The sequence below is a fragment of the Lampetra fluviatilis genome, chromosome 13 (assembly GCF_964198595.1).
Source record: "Lampetra fluviatilis chromosome 13, kcLamFluv1.1, whole genome shotgun sequence".
NCBI lineage: Eukaryota > Metazoa > Chordata > Hyperoartia > Petromyzontiformes > Petromyzontidae > Lampetra > Lampetra fluviatilis.
Window position 1 is genome coordinate 6,721,002 of NC_136287.1, and position 20,611 is coordinate 6,741,612.

The following is a 20,611-nucleotide window of genomic DNA, read 5'->3' on the forward strand; positions in this document are numbered from 1 at the left end:
TGTGTTTCTTATCTAAACAGAGAGTATTCACATTCAGCGTTTGAATTGAACATTTTCCAAAAATCGCACCTGTGCATACGGACCGTTAATGCAAGTGCGACCGACCGTTAAGGTTGCATTTTTGGGAGAAGCGTTTTGTTTTTGTCGCGCAAAATGCACTGCATATGTTTTAAATCAGCACCCCACAAGCACTTGCAAACAGTGGTAGCCTTCATGGGCAGCCGATCACGAACAACGTGAAAATAAGCCATTCTAAAAGCAATACGATATCAGAGTCGACTAGCGACACACGGGGAACGGCAGAACAACTCCATCGCCCGCTATATACACGGGGAAAGTCAAAACGCAGCGAATAAACTAAATGTTTTGTACACAAATGTACAGGGAATTTCTGGGACAATGAACATATAAATAGCAGGAGTTCATAAATACTGTATTTACTAGAAGTGCTTGAATAGCATCTTGTAGGGGTAGGGATGTAGTGAGCTTGGGACGTCTGAAAGAGAAGAAAACGTAACAATTTTTAGATGATTGGTCCCTTTGTAAGTTCAAAGAGAAACAATATAATGACACAGGATTGATAACACAAAAGCCAGTTTTGACCACATGAACACAGCCAAGCATATGAGGTATACGTTATAGCACTAATGATGTGACAGAATACATCTATATGATTCTATCTTTTTCCTGACAGTGCTTAAAAGTATTACCATTATTTCTAATGTAAATTTTGAAATCACCACAATTGAGCAATTTCTATAATAATAAAAATAACTCGGTTATATCTTTTGCAATACACACAAGGCCTCAAAGCGTTTTACATAAAGCTTAAGTTACGGAGAAAGCTTGTTGTAAACACAGGTGAGTTTTAAGACACATCTTCAAAAGTGTAAGACTCAAATCCCTTAACAGACCGAGGAAGGTAATTCCACAATCGCGGAGCCTGGCTGCAAAAAGCTCCGTCTCCCATAAGAACAAAGTGTGGTGTTTGGAATAGTGAGGAAATCAGAATCCTCGGTACCCATGATAAATTTTCAGTCGTAAGCAAAATGACCAAAGTGCGTCCCTGGCAACGCCAGCACCGACACAAACAGCTGTGAAGTGCACTTTAAAAACATTACTGTGGTTGTGCGAACCGAATTCTGTACCTCTCCACGTAAATTCAGGTAAACACATTCTTTTTGATAGACATAATAAGGCGATACACGTGCCACATTGTAGGCCATGATACCTTTTACAGCCTGCAGCGCCTCGTGGTCTGCCAGCTCCTCTTTGTACGGAGTCGTGCGCTTCTCTTCAAAACCATCTAGGTCGGCACAGCGGCGGTGAGGGAGGGGGACGCCAGATGTGCATCAGTCGCTCTGCGAAGCGATTGTACTCGAAGTGGTTCTGCAACCAGTGGCGCAGTGTGTATGTACGTGTTTATGTTGAACTTATTTCGGGCCGTACATAGCCAACTGTGCTAATCGGAGGTGCGGGGGAAGGACAACAAACTAAACACAAAAAGCAGTTGTAAATTTTCAATCGATATTTAAAAGTGCATCGCTCCAGTGGCTTCCTAATATCGGAAGGAAGAGCGTTCCAGACGGCCGCAGCAGCGGATCTGAAAGTGCGCGATGTAGTGACCATCTGTGTTCGATGGTGAGCCGAAAATCATAGCAGTAACCATAAAGAATTAACTTAAATAGTTTAATTGATTGTAAACTTGTATATGCAATAGCTGTAACCGGTGGGAAAGCTGCCATTTCTTGTTAGCGGTTAGCTTGAAGCCGTAGTTAGGTTGAGCGCTAGGATTATGGGAAGGATTAGGAACGAGAGAGAAACCTCTTACGCCACATAATTTCACGAAAACATTTAACGGATTAAAAAGGGCAACGTGGACTACAAATCACTCTGCGAGTTCTGCCAGTGCCGATCCTCACAGCGTCGTCACCACGTGCGTGTCGCGTGCGTGCACCTTTCACAAACACGAGTTCGTGCTCAAGCTTCCGCCGCATCGCCATCTGGTGCAGCAGAAACGTGTGCAGGTTTTCTGTGCACGTCACAAAGGAGAGAAACACGCGGAGGCCGTCGCTATATGGAACGGCAGATCCTAATAAAGGTTTTTGGGTTAGATCACGTTATTTATAAATGTCTCGCAACCCTCCACCACCCGACACAGCCAATCAGTAAAAAATGTGTCACGTTGACAAACGACAAATAGTTCACTACTTTAGCCCACTGGTGTGTTGAAGAATGGATCCATAACATTTACAATTTGAGTACGACGTTTCGCTGGAAATTACATCCAGCATCTTTGAGCGATTTGCCAGAATAGTGAAGCCATCCACCTGCTTCCGGTCTTAAATAGTGCAGGACGACGTCATCATTGTAGAACTCCATCAGGATTTGAGAGCAGCAGCCACTGCTCTCGAATCGCGATCTAACCCAAAAACCTTTATTATGAATAATACTGGTCGCGAAAGCCTACGTGTTAAACGGTAGATCGGTAAGCCGCTAACCACAATTAGTTACATTATAAAGGTCGTAATGCCACCCCACCTGTATTGAGCAGTGTCCGTAGATACATTTTTTGTTAGCATTTTTGTTATTGTTTTTCAAGAACCCAGAATACAGTGGGAACATCAAAAGGAGGGAGGAACAACATGCAACATATAACAAGCCAGACGTAATGCACCCTCATAATTAGGAAAGGAACAAGGCAATTAGGGCTCGCCGCCCTACCATGGTAGGGGTAACAATCGGGAACAGCGTAGTTAAGGAGGAGGGAGGAAACTGGGAAAATTAGGGGGGGAGGGGCGTAGATTTATTTTTAACAGCGGCCATGGCTAGTGCACTGCTGGATGAAGTCCTCCCTAAAACCGTCATCATCTCTCACGATACTGCGATGCAGCAATCTCTCAAGCACCTCCCCCCACGGTTGACGTTCTGGTCAGGCGTGTTCTCTCTCCTTTGACTGCCTACTTGGCATATGCTATCTAATTGATGTGTTTCTGTTTCTGTCTATACATTTACTCTGTGTATACAGGGGTTATCTAGGCCTTTCTATGCTGTATTTGAAGTGGTCAAAAATAATCCCAGAGTTTTCATGATATAGTACCATGCGTTTATACGATAGGATGGCTATTACTATGTCCTATAGGGGCTCTTATCCAGTTTGATTTTAGCGACATCCCTGCTGTCATAATATGGAGGGCTTGAGTTTATCACATAGACATTGAGACTATGACAGACTGCTTACAGTGATCTGGATCGAACACGGTGTGTTATTAAACACCGTTACTGACTTCATGACACTGTGACTGCCTGTGACTTAAATACCATTCACGCAGTCGCTGGCCGGGTGGCTCAGAGGTCAGGGTGCAGCGTCGGCACTGCAGACGATACTGGGTTCAAATCCAGGCAGCTGCCTCTGATTTCACAAAATTCTTGAGTGGAGTGAGTGCTCAGCCGAGTCACGAATAATTTCACAAAAAAACTGTCACATTACATTTGGTTCTGTATTTTATTTGGCAAAATTTCAGTCCAGTTTGACTGTCATGCTACAAACCTTGAACTCATATGATAGAGTAGTGGGGGAGGTACTGCCCTATTGTGTTGACCAGATGACTTGAAGGGTCTCAGAGGTAGCTCTGTGATACTCCCTTCTGTGGGCCATTCTTTAACCTGAAGAAATGCACTGCAATGTGAGAGACCAGGATGGATAATGCCTCTCACGTGAAGTAATTCATACGATAGGAATAATCATATTAAATAGTAATAAAATAATGCCATGCACACGTGTCGTAAACATCTGTAGATTATGGCAAATATGGACAATACGAATTCTGTGGCAAAGAGTTTGCTTTTGAGTTGCCTGAAATTTGCCATTTTTGGACTGTAGATGAGTGACATAACAACAGCAATAATTATGCTTTGGCAAAACTATAGTCTTCACGAGACAATTCCAGTCAACTAGGAGATTGCAAACACGTTTATTTTTGCACTTAAAAACTATTAACCAATGACGTGTGCGGCAGGCATTTTTTAAAATGCACGCACGCACACACACACACAGAACAACGGCCGGGCACATCAAACGCAAACACGCTGTGCGACGATCTTTACCGTTTTGGAAATACAGCGGAGCGTCCAGAGGTTTCAGGTCCCTAGGTGATCCCAAGCCTTCCAGTGCGAGTTCATTGTCTGCCACTCTGCCCGTGACTGCGGAAAAATAAACCGATTCGAGGATTATTGGAAGGGTAAACAATGTGACGTGGATTATCCCAGCAGAGCTAATCGATAGTGTTCTTGAAACGGCATTTCAATCACCAAGCCGGCGCTGTCATTCCTTAAGCTCGTCCATACTCGTGTTTCAACCGTGCCTTCACTCACCAATGAAGTTGCAGTAATTGGGGTTTGGAGTCTCCGTCTCGAATGAAGAATTAGCAGCTGAACGTTCTTGACAGTCCTGTAAGATTCACATCGAGATAATATACTCAGGCTGTATGCTTGAGTTGATATACAATATTACAAAACAACACTGTAAAAAACACATAACCTTATTAATATCCAGAGATGAGATTAGTCTAGGTAGCTCCAAATAGCTATCAAACATAACTCAATCGGAATAATGCACGGCAATCATCGCCCCCTACTGCAAAAACTCGTCAGTGTCCACCTGAAAAAGAGTCGTGAAACTCAGGGAGGCTTCTCTGGGCAAACAAGTATAATTATACTAATCATATTATAAAACGCACAAGACACCGATATATTTTATGAGACACACCCTTCTAAAGCGATGCCGTACCTTCATTTGCCCTATAGCGTCCTCATCAGAGAGCAACAGGTGTCCGTTTCTGGATCTCTCGCTTCTCTCGTTGAGGTTTGCGGTGCCGGCAGCAGCAGCAGCACCCTTGTCCTCCTTGGAGGCCCATCGCGGCTGCTGCTCCTCCATGAGGCTGGTGAACCTGCCCTCGGAGGAGCCACCGGCTCCGTCCACGCACAGCTTCCGCTCCGCATCCCTCGCCGCGCGCTCCGCACGCAGCCGGCGAGCGCCCTCGCCGAGTGGGGAGCACGGCGGAGAGGCGCACGGCCGACCCCTGGGTGCGTCCGCCGCGCTCTGCAGCCCTGCGCCGTGAAGCTTCGCGATGCTCATCTCCGATGCATCGGCCGCCACCACGGGACGGAAGGCCGAGATGTACGGCGGTGGCCGGCAGCCACGAAAAGCGGCACCCTCCTGATGATGACGATGATGATGATGCTGCTGCGGGTTATTGCCTCCCCCGCTCACGGTGCCCGGAGGCCTCATCTCGTCGTCCTCCTCCTTTCTGGAATGCGCGCTCGAGCAGCGCTCACTGCCCACGCTGCTGCCCGGCGTCGGCGGAGTCTCGTGGTCGCTGTCGTGGCACAGCGTCACGGCTTCCGGCGCCGGCCCCGGCGTGGCCGTCGTGCCACGGATCCAGTGGGCGGCAAACTTACGCAGCTGCGGCTGCGGCTGCGGAGAGGGGAACTTGGGGAGGGTCACCCCGCCGTGCGCGCTCTGCAGGTGCCAGAGCATGTAGAATGGCGAGTAGACAGCCTCCTTGGGTGCCGGCCACAGGGAACACCCCAGCTTGCTCGGGTTGACCCCGTACGGCGCAAGGCCATCGTCCTTCTTGGCGGTGAGGAGCCTGGGCGGGGACACGCTGTGGTGGAAGTTGGGAAAGCCGGGCAGCGACGCGGACGGGAGCTGCAGTTGCCCGCGGGCCTTGCCAAACGACGCTGCAGTGGAAGCGGCCACGTACTCGGCCGGGTGCTCCCGCGGGAAGGGAAGCGCGTCGCCGTCGGAGAATCGGGCGCGCTTGAAGGTCGAGGCAATGGACCGTATCTGCTGCTGCTGCAGTAGTGCGCTGCCGTCAGGCTGGTGGCTCGCGTCGAGCTGCGACTTGACATTGCCCTGCATCGGAGGGAGACCCCTCTTCCTGCTGCCGCCATTGAACATGGCCTTGACGTCCTCCCAGGCGCACACCATGTCCTCCGAGGGATCCTTGTCGGTGAGCCGCAGGTGGCGGCGCCACGAGTTGAAGTTGGCGGCGTCGGGCTGCACGTACTTGGCGTCGGGCGCGCGGTGCGAGTGGAAGATGAACTTGTTGGGCGAGAAGAAGAGGCCGCAGAGCGAGCACTTGATGCACTTGGCGCGCGAGCTGTTGTAGCGCGCCGGCACGAAGCTGCCGCGGCAGCCCCAGGCGCACTCGTGCGTCACGTCGAACGCGAAGTTCTCGGGCAGCCGCGGCGGCTCGTGGTCGCCCAGGAAGGACTTGCAGAGGCGCTCGGCCTCGCGCCGCGTGATCATGCCGCAGCGGCGTGACGACACGGGCATGGCGCCCGCCCGCCGCAGCAGTTCGAGCTGCACGGGCGTGCACTGCACGCAGGTGATGCCCAGCGCCACGCGCCGGTTGTGGATCTCGTTGTAGCTGTAGCTCTTGAGCAGCGTGTTGGAGATCTGGGCGAGGCAGAGGCGCTCCTGGCCGTCGATGACGAGGGACACGATGGGCGCGCCGTACAGCAGCACCTCGCCCACGTGGCCGGGCTTCGGGGTCGGGCTGACCGCCTCGACGACGCCGACGCTTGAGCCGCCGCCGCCGCCGCCGACGTTGTCCGGGGTCGCGCCGTGCGGTGGGGGCGCCGACGGAGCGGGGCCCGGGCTGCTCTGGGCACCGGGCTTCGGGGGAGCTGGGATGTCCATTGTTCGTGGGGGAAAAATAAATCCTGGAATGCACCGAGGGGAGACGTTTCGTCGTAATGTTATTTTGGCAAAATGAACGCACAATGAGAGCCGCATGACCGACTTAATATGTCGATCTTCTGGGTAGCAAAGAGGACAATAATCCTGGAATACACCGAGGGAAGTTTGAATACTGATAGTTTACCGTTTGCCGTGATCGGTTTGAGAAAGTGTGATTAAAGGAGAAGCTTAGATTAATGTTTAAAGAATTACATCAATACAGATTGAGTCTCTTCACTGTTCAAAACTTGTGTATGCAACTAAATTCTGCTACATAAATGTTTTGCTTGTCTTCATTATGACATATACGCATGACAGTAACCTCACTCATCATCTTCATTTGTTTACAAGGTGTACATCTGTTTTATAAATGCGACACAATGCCTTTCTTTTTTGGTGAAATTAATGACAAAAAAAATATGAACGAGCCGATCAGTATTCTTGGGCCAGAGCAGAAATCGGTACCACCTCGGGTAACGTCAGTCACATAGATTTATTTTCATGGCCAATGAGAGTGGATTACTTGATAACCACACTCATTCTAGATTTAAAGCTTTCGTGACTGCAAGGATCCATACTCTTTGGTTTTTTCGATAAAGTCACGTAGGTTAAAAAGGAAAACAAATACATTAAATCACGACGTTTCGGGGGCAACACAAGCCTCCGTCTTCAACTTTACCGAAAAAACCACACTCGTTTCAAGTGGTCATAACGTGAGTTACTGTTCTTGGCTGCAGAGAGAAGTTGGAATCACCTCAGGGGGTACCGACAGGTGGAATATGCGATCTGGGCTCATGTACTAGACAATACATTTTGAAAATTAAAAATTCCTCAAACATTTTTGTTTAAATAATTTATCAAAATATGATTTACAAATAATATTTAAAAAAACACGAGGAAAGACAACCCATTTTTATGATCACATCATCTTTCTTAAAACTATCTTAAATTTCTCTTTTTACTCATAATAGTTTTACTTGAATGTGTGTATGTATATATACACACAAAGTACATATATACACACTCGTGTTTTAGCCTGGCACTTACAAAAAACATTGCAAAAGCACGGTTTTAGAACATTTAAATTTTATATAAAAATAACAATGCAACTTTAATAATAAAAAATAACCTGCAGATAAAATAACTATCAATCAATGTGTGTAAGCAGATACGAATTAATTTGCAGCTCAGTTCTACATCAGTAATACTGACTATATTTTAAGCTAACAAATATAATTCCATGTTTTAAACGCAGAACATTACTGACGACGACTATTTGTTATAATTTCCTACATAAACATAAGATGTAGGCTATGTAGGGTGCCACTCACAAACCCAAGTTTAATATTATCAAGGTCACGCGTCCTGGTTTTGTTCTTTTGCCGGTTTAACTGAAGTACTTCGAGGTTTTTTAAGACGATGCCTCGATGTTTACGAATCGCTCAGCGCAGTCGACGGATGTATGGCAGTCAATACACGCAGACTCATGGTAGAGGCATAGATGCAGAAAAGGAGTAGCACAAGTAGCTACACATGTAGTAGCTACGGGCCCCGCACGTTCAAGGGCCCCCGCGCTAAATGCTTTCAAGCTATCAATTCAGGTTCAGTGATTCTGCACTAGCTCTATTACTATAGTACTATACCGCCTTCAACTTTTATGAACTACTGGGTGTTTAAGGTTAGCGATTTGTCTTATTATCTGGCTGTATAGAAAATGCAAAAATACAATTACTTTACTATGCAAGTAAAAAATTAGTGTTTGAATATTCGTGTTTATTTATTTATTTATTTTGGGCCCCTTTATAACAAATGCTACAGGCCCCGCACTAGCCTCATCCGGCACCTGGAGGAGGGGATTCTGAGCTACCTGTGAATGTGAACGGATTCTCAGCCGTTGACTTTGACACCAAAAGTAACGAATTGAGAACAGGATGTTATCCCAGCGAACTAAGACTTCACTTGTTTGTTTAATGTGCATGTTAAAGTGGCTTCCTAAAGAACGTACACACACAACAGCTCGTGTGAATAAAACGCGAAGACATTTCTTTAAATGAGAAAAAATATGCAAACACAATAACACAAGAGGTACAATCGCATTAATAACGCACCAGTTACTGCTATAAGGTGTTCCCGTAATTCCTTGCTAATCGCTTAACTAAGACTGCAGCGGGAATTTAGAGCTCAATTTAGATCGCACATTTAGTAAAAAAAAATTCTACACCTGCATATGCGGACTAATGAGTAGTACATTCGTCGAACACGGTTTCAAGGTACAGTAGTTCACTCGCTTTACCCGATATTGCACTTTGACAAATTCTACCCCGTGCGTTCCTTCCGTGCTCGGGCCAATCAAACGCTGCATCATTTCAGCTTCGGGAAGTGATGCGTGCAAGTGCATTTTACAACGAGACTTATTTCACTCACTCACTTTCTTTAAAGCATTCTGCATAAACGATGGCTTGAATGAAAATGTCACGTTTGAACAGAGGCACGAAGTTGTCGCGCTGTTTGATATTTGGATACGCAGATTTATAAAGGCTTTTTTCATCTTTTATTTTTGATTTTTTTTACACCCTTTTCTTATAGGGTTCCTCTGTTTCTCGAGCGCCAAAGTTTGACTTTATCAATAAAATCACTCAAAATTATATTTTTTGTATTGATTTATTTTCACTTTACCTTTTCCTGATTAATTTAAGTCACGGCAAGTGAATTTTGCCAGCGACAATGAGTGTGCATGTGTGTATCTTTGTCTTTGTATATGTTTGTATGTATGTGTGTGTATGTGTGTGTATGAGGAGCGGCAGTGTAGCAGTTAGCCCGCTGCGCTACGAACCCGGCCACCCGAGTTCGATTCCCGCTCACGGTCAACACCAGGGACGATTGGCTGAACCGGTCATGGGCCTCCCCTAAATCGACTCAGCCTCAAATGAGTACCTAGCGCGGTGTGTAAATATTACCACTCGGGAGACAAAGGCGGTCGGGCGTGGTGTTGGCCACCCACCCCCTCGTGTGCAGCAGTGCCGGCCTTCATAAGTGGACGGTAAAAGCACTTGCCCCAACAGTCTGTTACTGGCTATACGGGTAATCTTTGTTTGTTGTATGTGTATGCACATAGCCTGGCACAAGCGCCGTGATTACGCCACCGCCACTTAGTGGCGAATGTTGGTTGTTGTTGTGCAACAATCGCAGTGGAGCACCATTTAAATGCTAATATCATCTATAATAGAGGGTTTTTTGGGGCTTATGTGGACCACCATTCTCAGTGACAGCTCACTTTCTGCTAGGTATTGCAGCCTATAAAGAACATTGCAGACTACATCTCCAATGCTACGTAATATTTGTTCCCCAAGTTCCCCAGTCATTGACACTCATAGTAAGCTATTAGGACATATATCATTTTAGCTTTGAGTCGACTGACAAAACGTGCACGCTCCTGTTTCATGTAAACATCAATTATGAATTAGTTAAGCTCCAATTAATTACAACCGTCAGCGCGCGAGCACACACACACACCCCTAGCTTAGTAACAGGTACAATGCTCGCCATCGAGTGACCATGACAAACTGGAGAAGCTTCCCTTGCGGGAAACGGGACTCAGACTCGAGACTTTAACTCAGTTGGTAAAGCCCATTGAGCTCACTAGCTCTTCCACAGCCCAAGATCCGCCCGCAGTGGTGGCAGCAGTTACAGGGCACTGCACGGTGGGAATTTGCAAACTAACAAGGAAAAAAAAACTAAAACAAAAATGTACCCCTAACACACGCACGCACCTCCGAGTAGAGCTGTTGGCTACGTACGGCGCCGAAGAATTTAAACTTACAGTCCATACTCCGTAACTTACTGCAAACTGGATAAACAACAAACGAGTGCACCATTGGAACCTCATTTGCCAATTATCAATTAACAAACGAGTGCTTTTGTACAAATAAAAAAAACGTCAAAGAAATCATGCCGCACGCGTACGCAAATGAACCCATACCTTTCGTGTGATGGGACGGAACCAGACTGAGAGACGATAGCTGGGAGGACAGCAGCGGCGGTGGCGATGATCAGCCTGGGATGAAACGAGAAGCCGAATTCGGAGCCAGCGAGCCAACCGCAAGCGAGGAGGACTCCATGTGGCCACGCGGAGCGCCCCGGGTTAATTGGCCTGCACGCCCTCCAGCCAAAGCGGTCACCCTCCTCCACCACTCGCTGCTGCAAAAAGGCAAGCGTGTGGTCAACGCAAGCACACACATATATATACACACACACGCGCGCACACACACACACACGTGCGCGCGCACGCACACACACGCGCGCACACACACACACACGCACACACACACGTGCGCGCGCGCGCACCACGCACATCTGTCACGGGGGAACCCAAATGACTGCAGCAATAGGATCACCGTCTCCCGACCACAGCCAGGTCCATTGGCTCCGAGTCTCTGACGAGCAAGACGTCAGTCAAAGGCGCCCAAGCAGCTGGCCAATGGATCCCAGTAGTTGTGTGTGTGTAGCACCGCCGTACGAATCCGAGTTTAATTCCCAACCACGCCAATACTGCCAACACCGGAATCGGTCCTGGGCCTCCCCTAGATCGACTCAGTCTCAAATGAGTAGCTGGTGCGTTGCGTATACATAGCTGCTTGGGAGACAAAGGCGGCCGGGCGTGGTGCTGGCCACCCACGCCGTTCGTGCGCCGTGCCGGCCCTCATAGGCGCTGCTCGCTTGCCACAAAAGTTCTGTTCAGGCTATACGGGGGGTGGGGGGAGACCTTTGTATACGGTCGGCACTCTTGCACGGGGATGCTCATATACGTAGATTTGCACAAGCAGAGTGTGTGACTCACGGCGACGAATTACACTTGCGCTCCCCACCCGCCCAGAGGCGTGCATGCGATCACTTGTGATGTATGAAACTACAGGCTTCAATGAGGCGGCTCTGTCTTTCTTGCGCAGCCTACACACCATGCGACGGTGGTCTTCTTCAGGGTATACAAAATAAAGCGAAAAAAACAACAACTGCACAACGGTAACGATTGTGTGCGTGTGGGATCGGTATCCCTGGCGGGACCAGTGGCGCAGTGGTTTGCGCGCTGCGCTGCGAACTCGGCGACCCGAAAACCAGTCCCGCTCACGACCAACATTCAGTGACGAATATCTGGAACGGTCTGGGACCTCCCTTAGGTCGACTCAGCCTTAAATGCGTGCCTGGTGTGGTGTGTAAACGTCAGCACTGGTAAGCCAAAAGTGACCGGGCGTGGTTCTAGCCACACCACTCCCTTTGTACGCCACGATCGCCTTCATATGTGCTCGCTAACAGCCCTTGCCCCAACAGTATGTAACAGGCTACACGGGGGATCTTTGTCTTTTTTGGGGTATCCCTGACCAAGGCAGGTCCTTTGAGGGTGATTGTCCAAATGAACCATGGGATGATAGTTTCTTAAAAGTCAAATGTGTAAATGTCAAGTAAATCCCCAACTGTAGAGCATTCTTTAAAATGCAAGATCATTAATTATCGTGATAAATACAGTACACATTATACGGATCAAATACAATACATTAATACAATAACGCTCATCTTTTCATTCGGCAATATTGGCACCGTACTTAAAAACGGATTAGGTCATTATGATGTTTATCAATACAGAACTAACTGAAGGTTTAGCATATACTTTGTCATACCGTGTTCCGTGTATGCATTTGACAATGAATGTGCAGCCAACCAAATAAGTAACAACTTCAAATCGATGGCACTCAACACGTAGACTTGCAACACCCTTCGCTTCTCACGATATGCACACACACATTTATGAAAATGTTTCTCAGCGTTACATTATTTTAATGAGATATGGTTAAGATAAGTTAACAATTCACTTCCCAGTTAAAATCCAGACTTAGAACCTTCCAATGTGTCCTCTGCCTATGATCGACCGCCTCTTTCTTTCTTTCTTCGAAACAAACACGCTTCATGTGCAGTGTCTTGAGATGAGGCCCGCATTTAGACATCGCCGTGTAAATCCGAATCGTATAATAATTTGCATTGTGAGCGCTTTCATACCCAAAGCGCTCCGTCGCATCATGCCGATGTGCCACCGGAATCAACAAACTCGTGAACGCAGTTGTGGGCTTCCAAAGAGATCCATCGTTGCACTGCCCTGGCAGGTTCGCCACGAGCATGAAGCGGCAGCACGCACGACACAAATATGTATCGGCTGTTGCACGGGATGAGGTCGCGAAGGGAGGCATGCCGGGAGAGTCTCGAACAAAGGCGGATCTAGGAACTTCCCAGAATTTTTTATGTAAAAATGTTCACATAGGGCCCTACATTAATACAAACATTCTACGTAGTATCTCTGGTAAATAACAAAAAATACATATTTTCGTGGTCTTAAGAGGTGGGCGGAGGGATAGGGGGGGTGGGCCGGTCAGCCCCATCGCCTCCCCCAAATTGGCTCCGCCACTGATCTAGGCTGCAGAAAATAGGGGGTGCGTCGTTTAGAAGGTAACTGGGACAATAAACAACAATGGTGGAGAAAATGTCATGAAAGACTTTTGCGATGGTTTAGGTGCGTATCAAGACTGGACACAGACGGGTCAATTCATAGCAGAGATGAAGGAACGAGAGGTAGATGAAGTAAAAGTGCTGCGTGTCTGACACACACTTGAGAAGGATGTGGAGCCCCATTAAAAAAAAAATTACCTGGAAAGTTGCTTGGAAATGAAACCTCTTATTTACAAGTTTGTCCAGGGTGTTCAATGACACGCACACAGCGAACATGTAAATGGCACACCACATACAAACACTTACAAAAACTACAACTTATACAGTAGGCCTTTATAAGGATGTCAAATTCATCCATACGGGGTCCACGAACAGGAGAGTCAAATCAGCACGCATGAGCATCTCACCGCAGCCAAATGCGCATATACAGACGTTGCACGCCGCCGGTTGACACGCGCAACGCTCTCGGGCTGCGTAACGGTACGCCAAGCGTGGCGCACAAAGCTTTCGGACATGAACAGCGCAAGAGAACTCATGTAGGACAGACGCAGGTTTTGTAGGGACTTCACTCGGCCCCATCGTGGCGGAGGCCGGCGGAGGGGCTGGGGGCTCTCCTCGCGCACGCGGGCGCCTCTCCCGTTTGCAGTTTGGGGACTGCACGGAGTCATTCCAAATGGCGACCCCAATAAATAGAAAGTTGTATGGCGATTGATTTCTCTTTGGTATCAATCAATAAGTGCTCTGGTCTTACGCTATTACGTACCCCACCGCCCTTCGCCCAGAAAATATCACGGCGATGCAAGTAACATTTAAAAGGTTGTTTTCAATTGACCCGACAGTCAACACATTAACCTGCGGGAGATGTTCTAGTGCTTGATTATCGATCGGAGACCAAAATGACGAACCCCTGCCTACTCCAATCCGCCCTCCTTTTTTTTTTGCACCAGTGTGAAGCCATCGCATTTCATAACGTTTAGTCACAAGCCACGAGCGCGCGAATGAGCGAACGTATGCAACGATTAGCACGGTTGGCTACGTGCGGTGCGAAAGAAGTTCAACGTGCATACAATACAATGCGACGTGACTCTACGACAAAATAAAACGCGCACGCATGTGATATATGCGTCCATGACACACGTGAAGATGCGGTTCAGTGGATGGTGCACAGCACTGTAAGTCTGAGTTTGAAACCTGGCCCTGGCTGGTATCATTAGGGAGTGATATCTAAACCGCTAACACACGCTGACTAGCTTGGTGAAGTATGGTCACACTACTCCCATGCCCGACACGGTGTTGGGTGGTGAGAGAATTGCCTTCATCCAGTAGTGAAAAAAAATGCCTGTACATTATTATTTAACCCACGTGACTTTACCGAAAGAACCAAAGAGTATGGATTCCTGCAGTCACGAAAGCTTCAGATCAAGATTGTACATTATTAATTCATCCACACGGTGTACAATCGGACATTTTTCTGATAATGATTTCATGCAAACTTTACACTGCGACAAACACGCCTCTGGTGCGAACGTACGTATGCCGAACCTCTTTCGCACCGTACGCAGCCAACCGCGCTAGTCGGAGGTGCCTGATGAGTTGCTCGTCGTTTGCACGGCAGCGCTATAGAATTTGTATCTTCCCGTCGATTTCCAAATACGCGCCATTATCATCTGCGCGCGCGTCTGCACGTGCGAGCGTGGTCCGCGGTGATTCTTTTCGCAATCGGTGGCGGTTGACGTTCCTTCCTCCGCGCGTGCAGGCGCCGCTTTTTGACCGTGCACCCCGGCACCACGAAAGCTCAGGCGGCCACGGCCATCCCCCCCCTACTCCCCCTCTTCCTCATCCCCGCCGCTTCCTCGCACCGCCATCGCCGCTCCCGCGAGCCTGCCACTGCGCATTAAGGGGACTTATTTAAAACACCAAGGGGATTGTGCTTAATATACCCGCTGACGACTGAGAACACGCCAATCGATACGACACTTATCTGCAATTAGTGCCCATCAAGTCCCCCGGTCGGCACGGCGACGTGTTAATGGCTTTCGCTAATGGTGATTTCTTTTCCCTCCGACCGAACGGGGTGTGATTAAACAACAAACACGGCCCGGACCGGCGCGGCCCGGGCTCTTTTCGGCAACCCTCGCGTATCGCCGTGTTGGCCGTATTGCCCGGGCCGTGCATTATTTACAAGGAGAGCACTTCGGGATGCGCTGGACGGGCAGTGCACTAAAGTCTACAGCCGTGCGCGCGCGATCGACCGAGCTGCAGCGAAGACGCGCCCATTTGGCACGGCGCGGAATGAATACGAGACATTAGTGTCAGGTTCAATGAGAGTTTGGCCACTGCGTCTCAAGCCACGGCATAAACGGAGGCCTGCCACTTTCCACGAATCTATTGACTGGCCCTATAATAAGGTATTATTCTCCCGCACTCAACACAGTTACTCCGCGCAACACAAACACCCTGCTTGCGGGACTTTTATAAATGTTTGTTTTGTTGTTGTTTTCCTTCGTGGTTGCGTTGTCAAGAGATCAGTCCATTGGCAAGTGATTGAGCTGCGCAAAATAAAAAAAAATGGCCTTCAGGGGCAATTCACAAGGCGAGCCACAACAACACGACAATAACCACCAAAATTCATGTAAACATTTTAAAGACGTCTCCCATTCACCTGACAGGCAATTGTTAGGCAGTCACACGCACACAGAGGGGAGGCATTTACAAAGCGCTCAGCCTCGTGCAACGGCCGTAACTCTGCGCAACGTCGGCCGACACGTTAAACCGAGCCACATTTAAATCTCTTTCAAGTGAACCAATCAATTTGGGGGCAGTTGAGCACAGCGAATGCTTCATCGCAGCCTGATTGAAGCGAGCGTGAAGGAGGTTGGTAAACCCAGAAGGGCCTCGCGCAGCTCCGCAGCGACCCGCATCGCGCGCCCCTTCGTTACGCGCGATTTATTCCGCGGGATCCGGACGCGTCGGTGCTCCGGGGAATATTTATACGGGTTGGCGAGATGATTTTTTTTTTCCTCCCCGACCCTGGGTGTAAATAAGATTCATGACTTTAAATAAAATCCCCCTTCCACAGCTATTAGTTTGGACCGCTTGTAATAACACCGGGCGGGTCCTGGAGATTTCCAATATCGAGTTGTGATGTATTGTGTTACTTAAAGGATGTAGCTGTGATCGCTCTTAATATAAGACCGTGCAGTGGGTGATGAACCAATAAAGAAACCCGACGTCGTGTCTATAAATCCTTGTCAGCACTGACAGAGAAGATCAGAAGTAACAATTGCACCGCTCTTTTTATTTTTTAATAAATGGCTTTCACTTGGGAACGTTGTGGTATAGGGAAATCAATTGATGGACCTTTTCAATCAGGTTACGTTCGAACAGGCCAGTCTGCCGCGGCAGAAATGCGCGCGCTGAGAAATGGATTCCATCTCGGCACAGAGCTCGCGAACCTTCAAAATTACATTTTGTGTAATTGCCGTTATTTATTTATTATTTCGCTCGCAATGCCAGTCTCTATAATTAATGCTCTCTCTAGTTGGCGCTGTGCATTAAGGGCTATTAATTGTTGCCTTGTCCACTCTTTTTTCCGGGCCACTAGATCCACACACGCGTGGCCCATTTTGACCTCAATGGAGTCGCACTTGGTCCACACTAATGTGTTCATTTGGAAGGTTTTTATTTTGTTGCGTAAGCTTATCGAAGCGAGATGGCTACAGGTCAAGTAATTTATTTTTCTAATGACACATTGAGCATCAGTGGAGATTGCTTAAAAATAAACGTACAACGTGCCCATTTGTCCCGGGTGTGCCATTACAATTCATCCGGTGATGGTGACGTTTAAACCAAACAATATTGAGGAAGCCATCAGGAAAGCCACCACAACCGTCCCTTCCTGGCCATAGCTCAAGAGTCTCAGTGACGAAGGTGGTGTTGCCAGGTGACGAAGCGGAGTGGGATCGGATGGAACAGAGACAGACATGGAGGGAGCTGGTTGCCATTTAACTGCCCTCGGGCATGCAGAGAACTTGAGCGCAATACTTTAAACACCAAAACTACTGTACGCATCAACAGTCTGCAGGCCAATCGAAACACAACTTTCACGAAAGTGGCACCGAGCTCTGAGGCCAGGAATGCGGACCTGGAGAGCGATGGCGGGACACGGACATGCTTTGCTTAATCCTCAGCGCCGTGGCAGGAGCGTTAGAGTCGGTGATCTTGTCCTCACAGAAATTTCCCTTGAGCACTTGAGCCTAAATACTAAATCACGGTAACCTATCCGTATTGAATTCGCACGCGAAGAGAGCCCGCTGTCGTTACAGAGCTATTTAAGACGCGCGGAACCTCGCCTCTCCGCCGAAAGTGGCTGTATTGGAGACGCTCGTGGGTATACAACACAATCAAGTGCCAGTGTTACACGTTCCGCTAAATTGGATATCACACGTGGACACTGTTAAAGCCTAAGCCAATCTGGTACCGTTTAGTTTCGAACATAATGCCAGACAATTCATTTACAGCCCTTTGTCACTCCACTGCTGAATGAATGCCATTCCACTCCTGTTTCGGTAAAAACATTTTTTTACCATACTTCACCACGCTGGTCAGTTCGGTGAGTGAATGGGGGGGAGGGTAGCCAAGTACTTACTCCACAGCAACTGGAGCTGGGGTGCACTGCCTGCATCATGAGACCATGGCACGACCTGGTTCAAGAACAAAACCCCCAACTTAGTGCGTGTGTAGAGCTGGGCCGATGATTCGATTGAGCTGATTAACTCCCCCCCCCCAATCTCCCCTAACAATCTCCTCCCGTTCAGCGGCACTCGTTAAAACGGGACAAGTGACAACACGACGGTGCTTTCTCTCCCAACTATTTTCGCGATATCCAATTCGCCGACCCTTCGAACCGATGATCGGAAGAGTGATCGTTTACGTTGCGTGATAGTCGGAGCACCGCTCCACTTTTCCATGCGGTGCTTGCTGGGCGGCACGAGCACCTTGCAAGGTGCTATAGCAGAGACACCAAATCTTGATTTGGGGGTCCCATCTGGCGGTCCGCAAACAAACAGACAAACAACAATTCAGCAGACAGAAGCAAAACCAAAAAGGCGTGCAGTCTTTTTCTCTCGCCCATTTGCGTGATTAAAGCCAATTAACATTTTATCTGCACAAATGATTGGCGTGTCCCAGAGCAGTTGTGAGAATGAGCCTCGGGGGGGGGGCCTGGCAAGCTGCCAGCCAGGATGCGGCTTCTCCTTGCCATATGCCGGCAGAGAGAGGTGATTTCAAATCACAGCTGGATGCCCTCATTCGGCCAACTGTAATACGGGGCGGGGGGGGGACAACAACAACAACAAGGTGATTATTTGATATGAGATCTACCTGAACGTAGTCGTTTTTGTTTGCGCAGACGAGGTCGCTATGTGCCGAAATGTTCGGGCCAATGCCCCCGCCGCTCGCGAGCAAACACATTTCATTACGAGGGGAGTAATGCTCTTTAAGAAGATAGATCTGTATTACTTTCACCATCTGCAGAGATCGTTTCCCTTTACTACTAAGCCATATGCCAGCCGCTAATCGAATGCACTTTGTTTTATTACTTCATTTTCGCCATAGGCAACGGGCAATATGCGTGTTTGCTAGTTACAGCGCTTAAAGGCCAGCGTGCACATTCGTGCGGAGTGCGAGCCTGAGCGATGGAGCACGTTCCGCGATGAGCAATAGAACACTCATGTTCACGGAGCAGCTTAACGTGGCCAGAGGATGATTTCATTACGCTGTATCATGTTTGGATCAAGAAGTGGATTTAAGTGAAGCAGAGGCTTACGAAGCCAAGAAAGTTAATTGTAATCGGCTTTCAAATATTGACAGCACTTTCGCGTAGCGTGGAAACATTTACTCACGGCGTCTTTGTCAATCCGCTGCTGGACGAAGGCGTTGGTCAAGGGAGGTTGCTTGACCAGATTTCACCACGGCCGGTCCAGTGTGGTTGGTGAAGGGGGTTAGAGTGTTTGGGGGGGGGGGGGTTCGAGACCGGTACAGGTACAAATTGCCACTGACTTTGGCTGTGGCTGGAAATCGAACTCAGGTCGCCGGCTTTTTAGGGCCGGTTACTCACCACTGCGGCATGGCGTATCCACTTGCGTACATGAAAACCCTGTTGCTCCTGCTGACTCTTAAACAAACAAATTAACAAAATTAAACAAACGATTTGAAGATGCTGAGTTGGCAGTCGTGCACAACCACAATTATTAATAATAATAATAAACTCACACTCCATTGGAACCTCATTTGCCAGTAAAAAATATGAAATTGGTTTTTTACCCTTCTATCTGGCAACAAAACTGACACCTTTTTTACAAGGAGTCATGTTTACATAGACAACAATACCTGCAGTCATAATGCAAACAAAAAACACAACTCTGATAATGTGCACTGTCCTTGAAGTTGATTGGTCCACACCCGAGACAGCTTTCCTTAGAGCCTAGTCTCACATGGGTTGGACCAAATGACGCCAAAAGGCGCACACCAATCAACTTCAAGGACAGTGCACATTATCAGAGTTATGTTTTTTGTTTGCATTATGACTGCAGGTATTGTGGTCTATGTAAACATGACTCCTTGTAAAAAATGTGTCAGTTTTGTTGCCAGATAGAAGGGTAAAAATCCAAGTATCAAACTCACACTCATTAACAACACTGCCTTAAAAGGAAAAACAAATACGCGTGTTTATGTAATTGGCGATGTTTTGGGCAAAAGCCATGCTTTATACCACAGTTGCATTTCACGTCACTTTAAATAAATGGTCATTATTCAACCAAATTCAGTTCGACAGCAACTCTCTGTTGTCACTTGTAAGATACCGATATGAAAACTTTTTGACAACTACCCTGTAGTGTTTTGAACGATACACACGTTGTATTTAATAACAAGAGGTCCGTCTTAGATACGAGAAAACTTTACGAAAAAATGACGACCGTCAGAACTAACTGGCATCAATATGCACGCGTGGGCATTAAAGGCAATGCAAGTGTAAAACTGTCAGCATACTCGCGGAAGGTAAGGCAGGTTCGCACAAGGTATCAAAAACATTCATAACCTGGCAAGTGCCATCTGCGTTGGCGGCGGCGCGTGCCAAACAGCTGAGCAATTTATCGTTAACCGCGCAGAAACGGCGCTCTCTTCCCGATAACGTTACGCGCGCGATGCAGATGCGTTCTCGCGGTTTGTTTATTGCACCCATTATGTTTTTCTTTATCATAATAATGAATTTAATTTGTGTGTGTTTATACAGGGCGGCGGCGGCGGGGAGGGGGTGGGGTGGCTCTTTCCTGGCTATAATACCGCGCAGCATTCGTGCCTTCCTAAGCCCTC

The 20,611-nt window shown here is 48.0% G+C and overlaps 1 protein-coding gene across 1 annotated transcript; it reads right to left on the reverse strand.

Moving 5' to 3' along the window:
* Window positions 1-350: 350 nt before the first annotated feature.
* LOC144935318 (SKI family transcriptional corepressor 1 homolog-B-like) lies at window positions 351-18,984 on the reverse strand. The gene is made up of 8 exons (XM_078861876.1): window positions 18,171-18,984; window positions 10,725-10,939; window positions 4,790-6,729; window positions 4,375-4,450; window positions 4,108-4,203; window positions 1,958-2,032; window positions 1,232-1,306; window positions 351-496 (listed from the first exon to the last, which is right to left on the reverse strand). Exons 3-8 carry the CDS (start codon window positions 6,704-6,706, stop codon window positions 441-443), a joined length of 2,295 nt encoding a protein of 764 aa, XP_078718002.1. The 5' UTR covers window positions 6,707-6,729; window positions 10,725-10,939; window positions 18,171-18,984; the 3' UTR covers window positions 351-440.
* Window positions 18,985-20,611: the final 1,627 nt, after the last annotated feature.

Bases quoted from the DNA above. Each gene is read 5' to 3' on its own strand.
- LOC144935318 (XM_078861876.1), bottom strand. From the start codon at position 6,706: ATGGACATCCCAGCTCCCCCGAAGCCCGGTGCCCAGAGCAGCCCGGGC. The intron at 4,451-4,789 runs GTACGGCATCGC...TGAATCTTACAG, and splicing joins ACGCTATAGGGCAAATGAAG to GACTGTCAAGAACGTTCAGC. The intron at 2,033-4,107 runs GTAAAGATCGTC...TGACGTGCACAG, and splicing joins TCCGCTGTATTTCCAAAACG to AAAACCTGCACACGTTTCTG.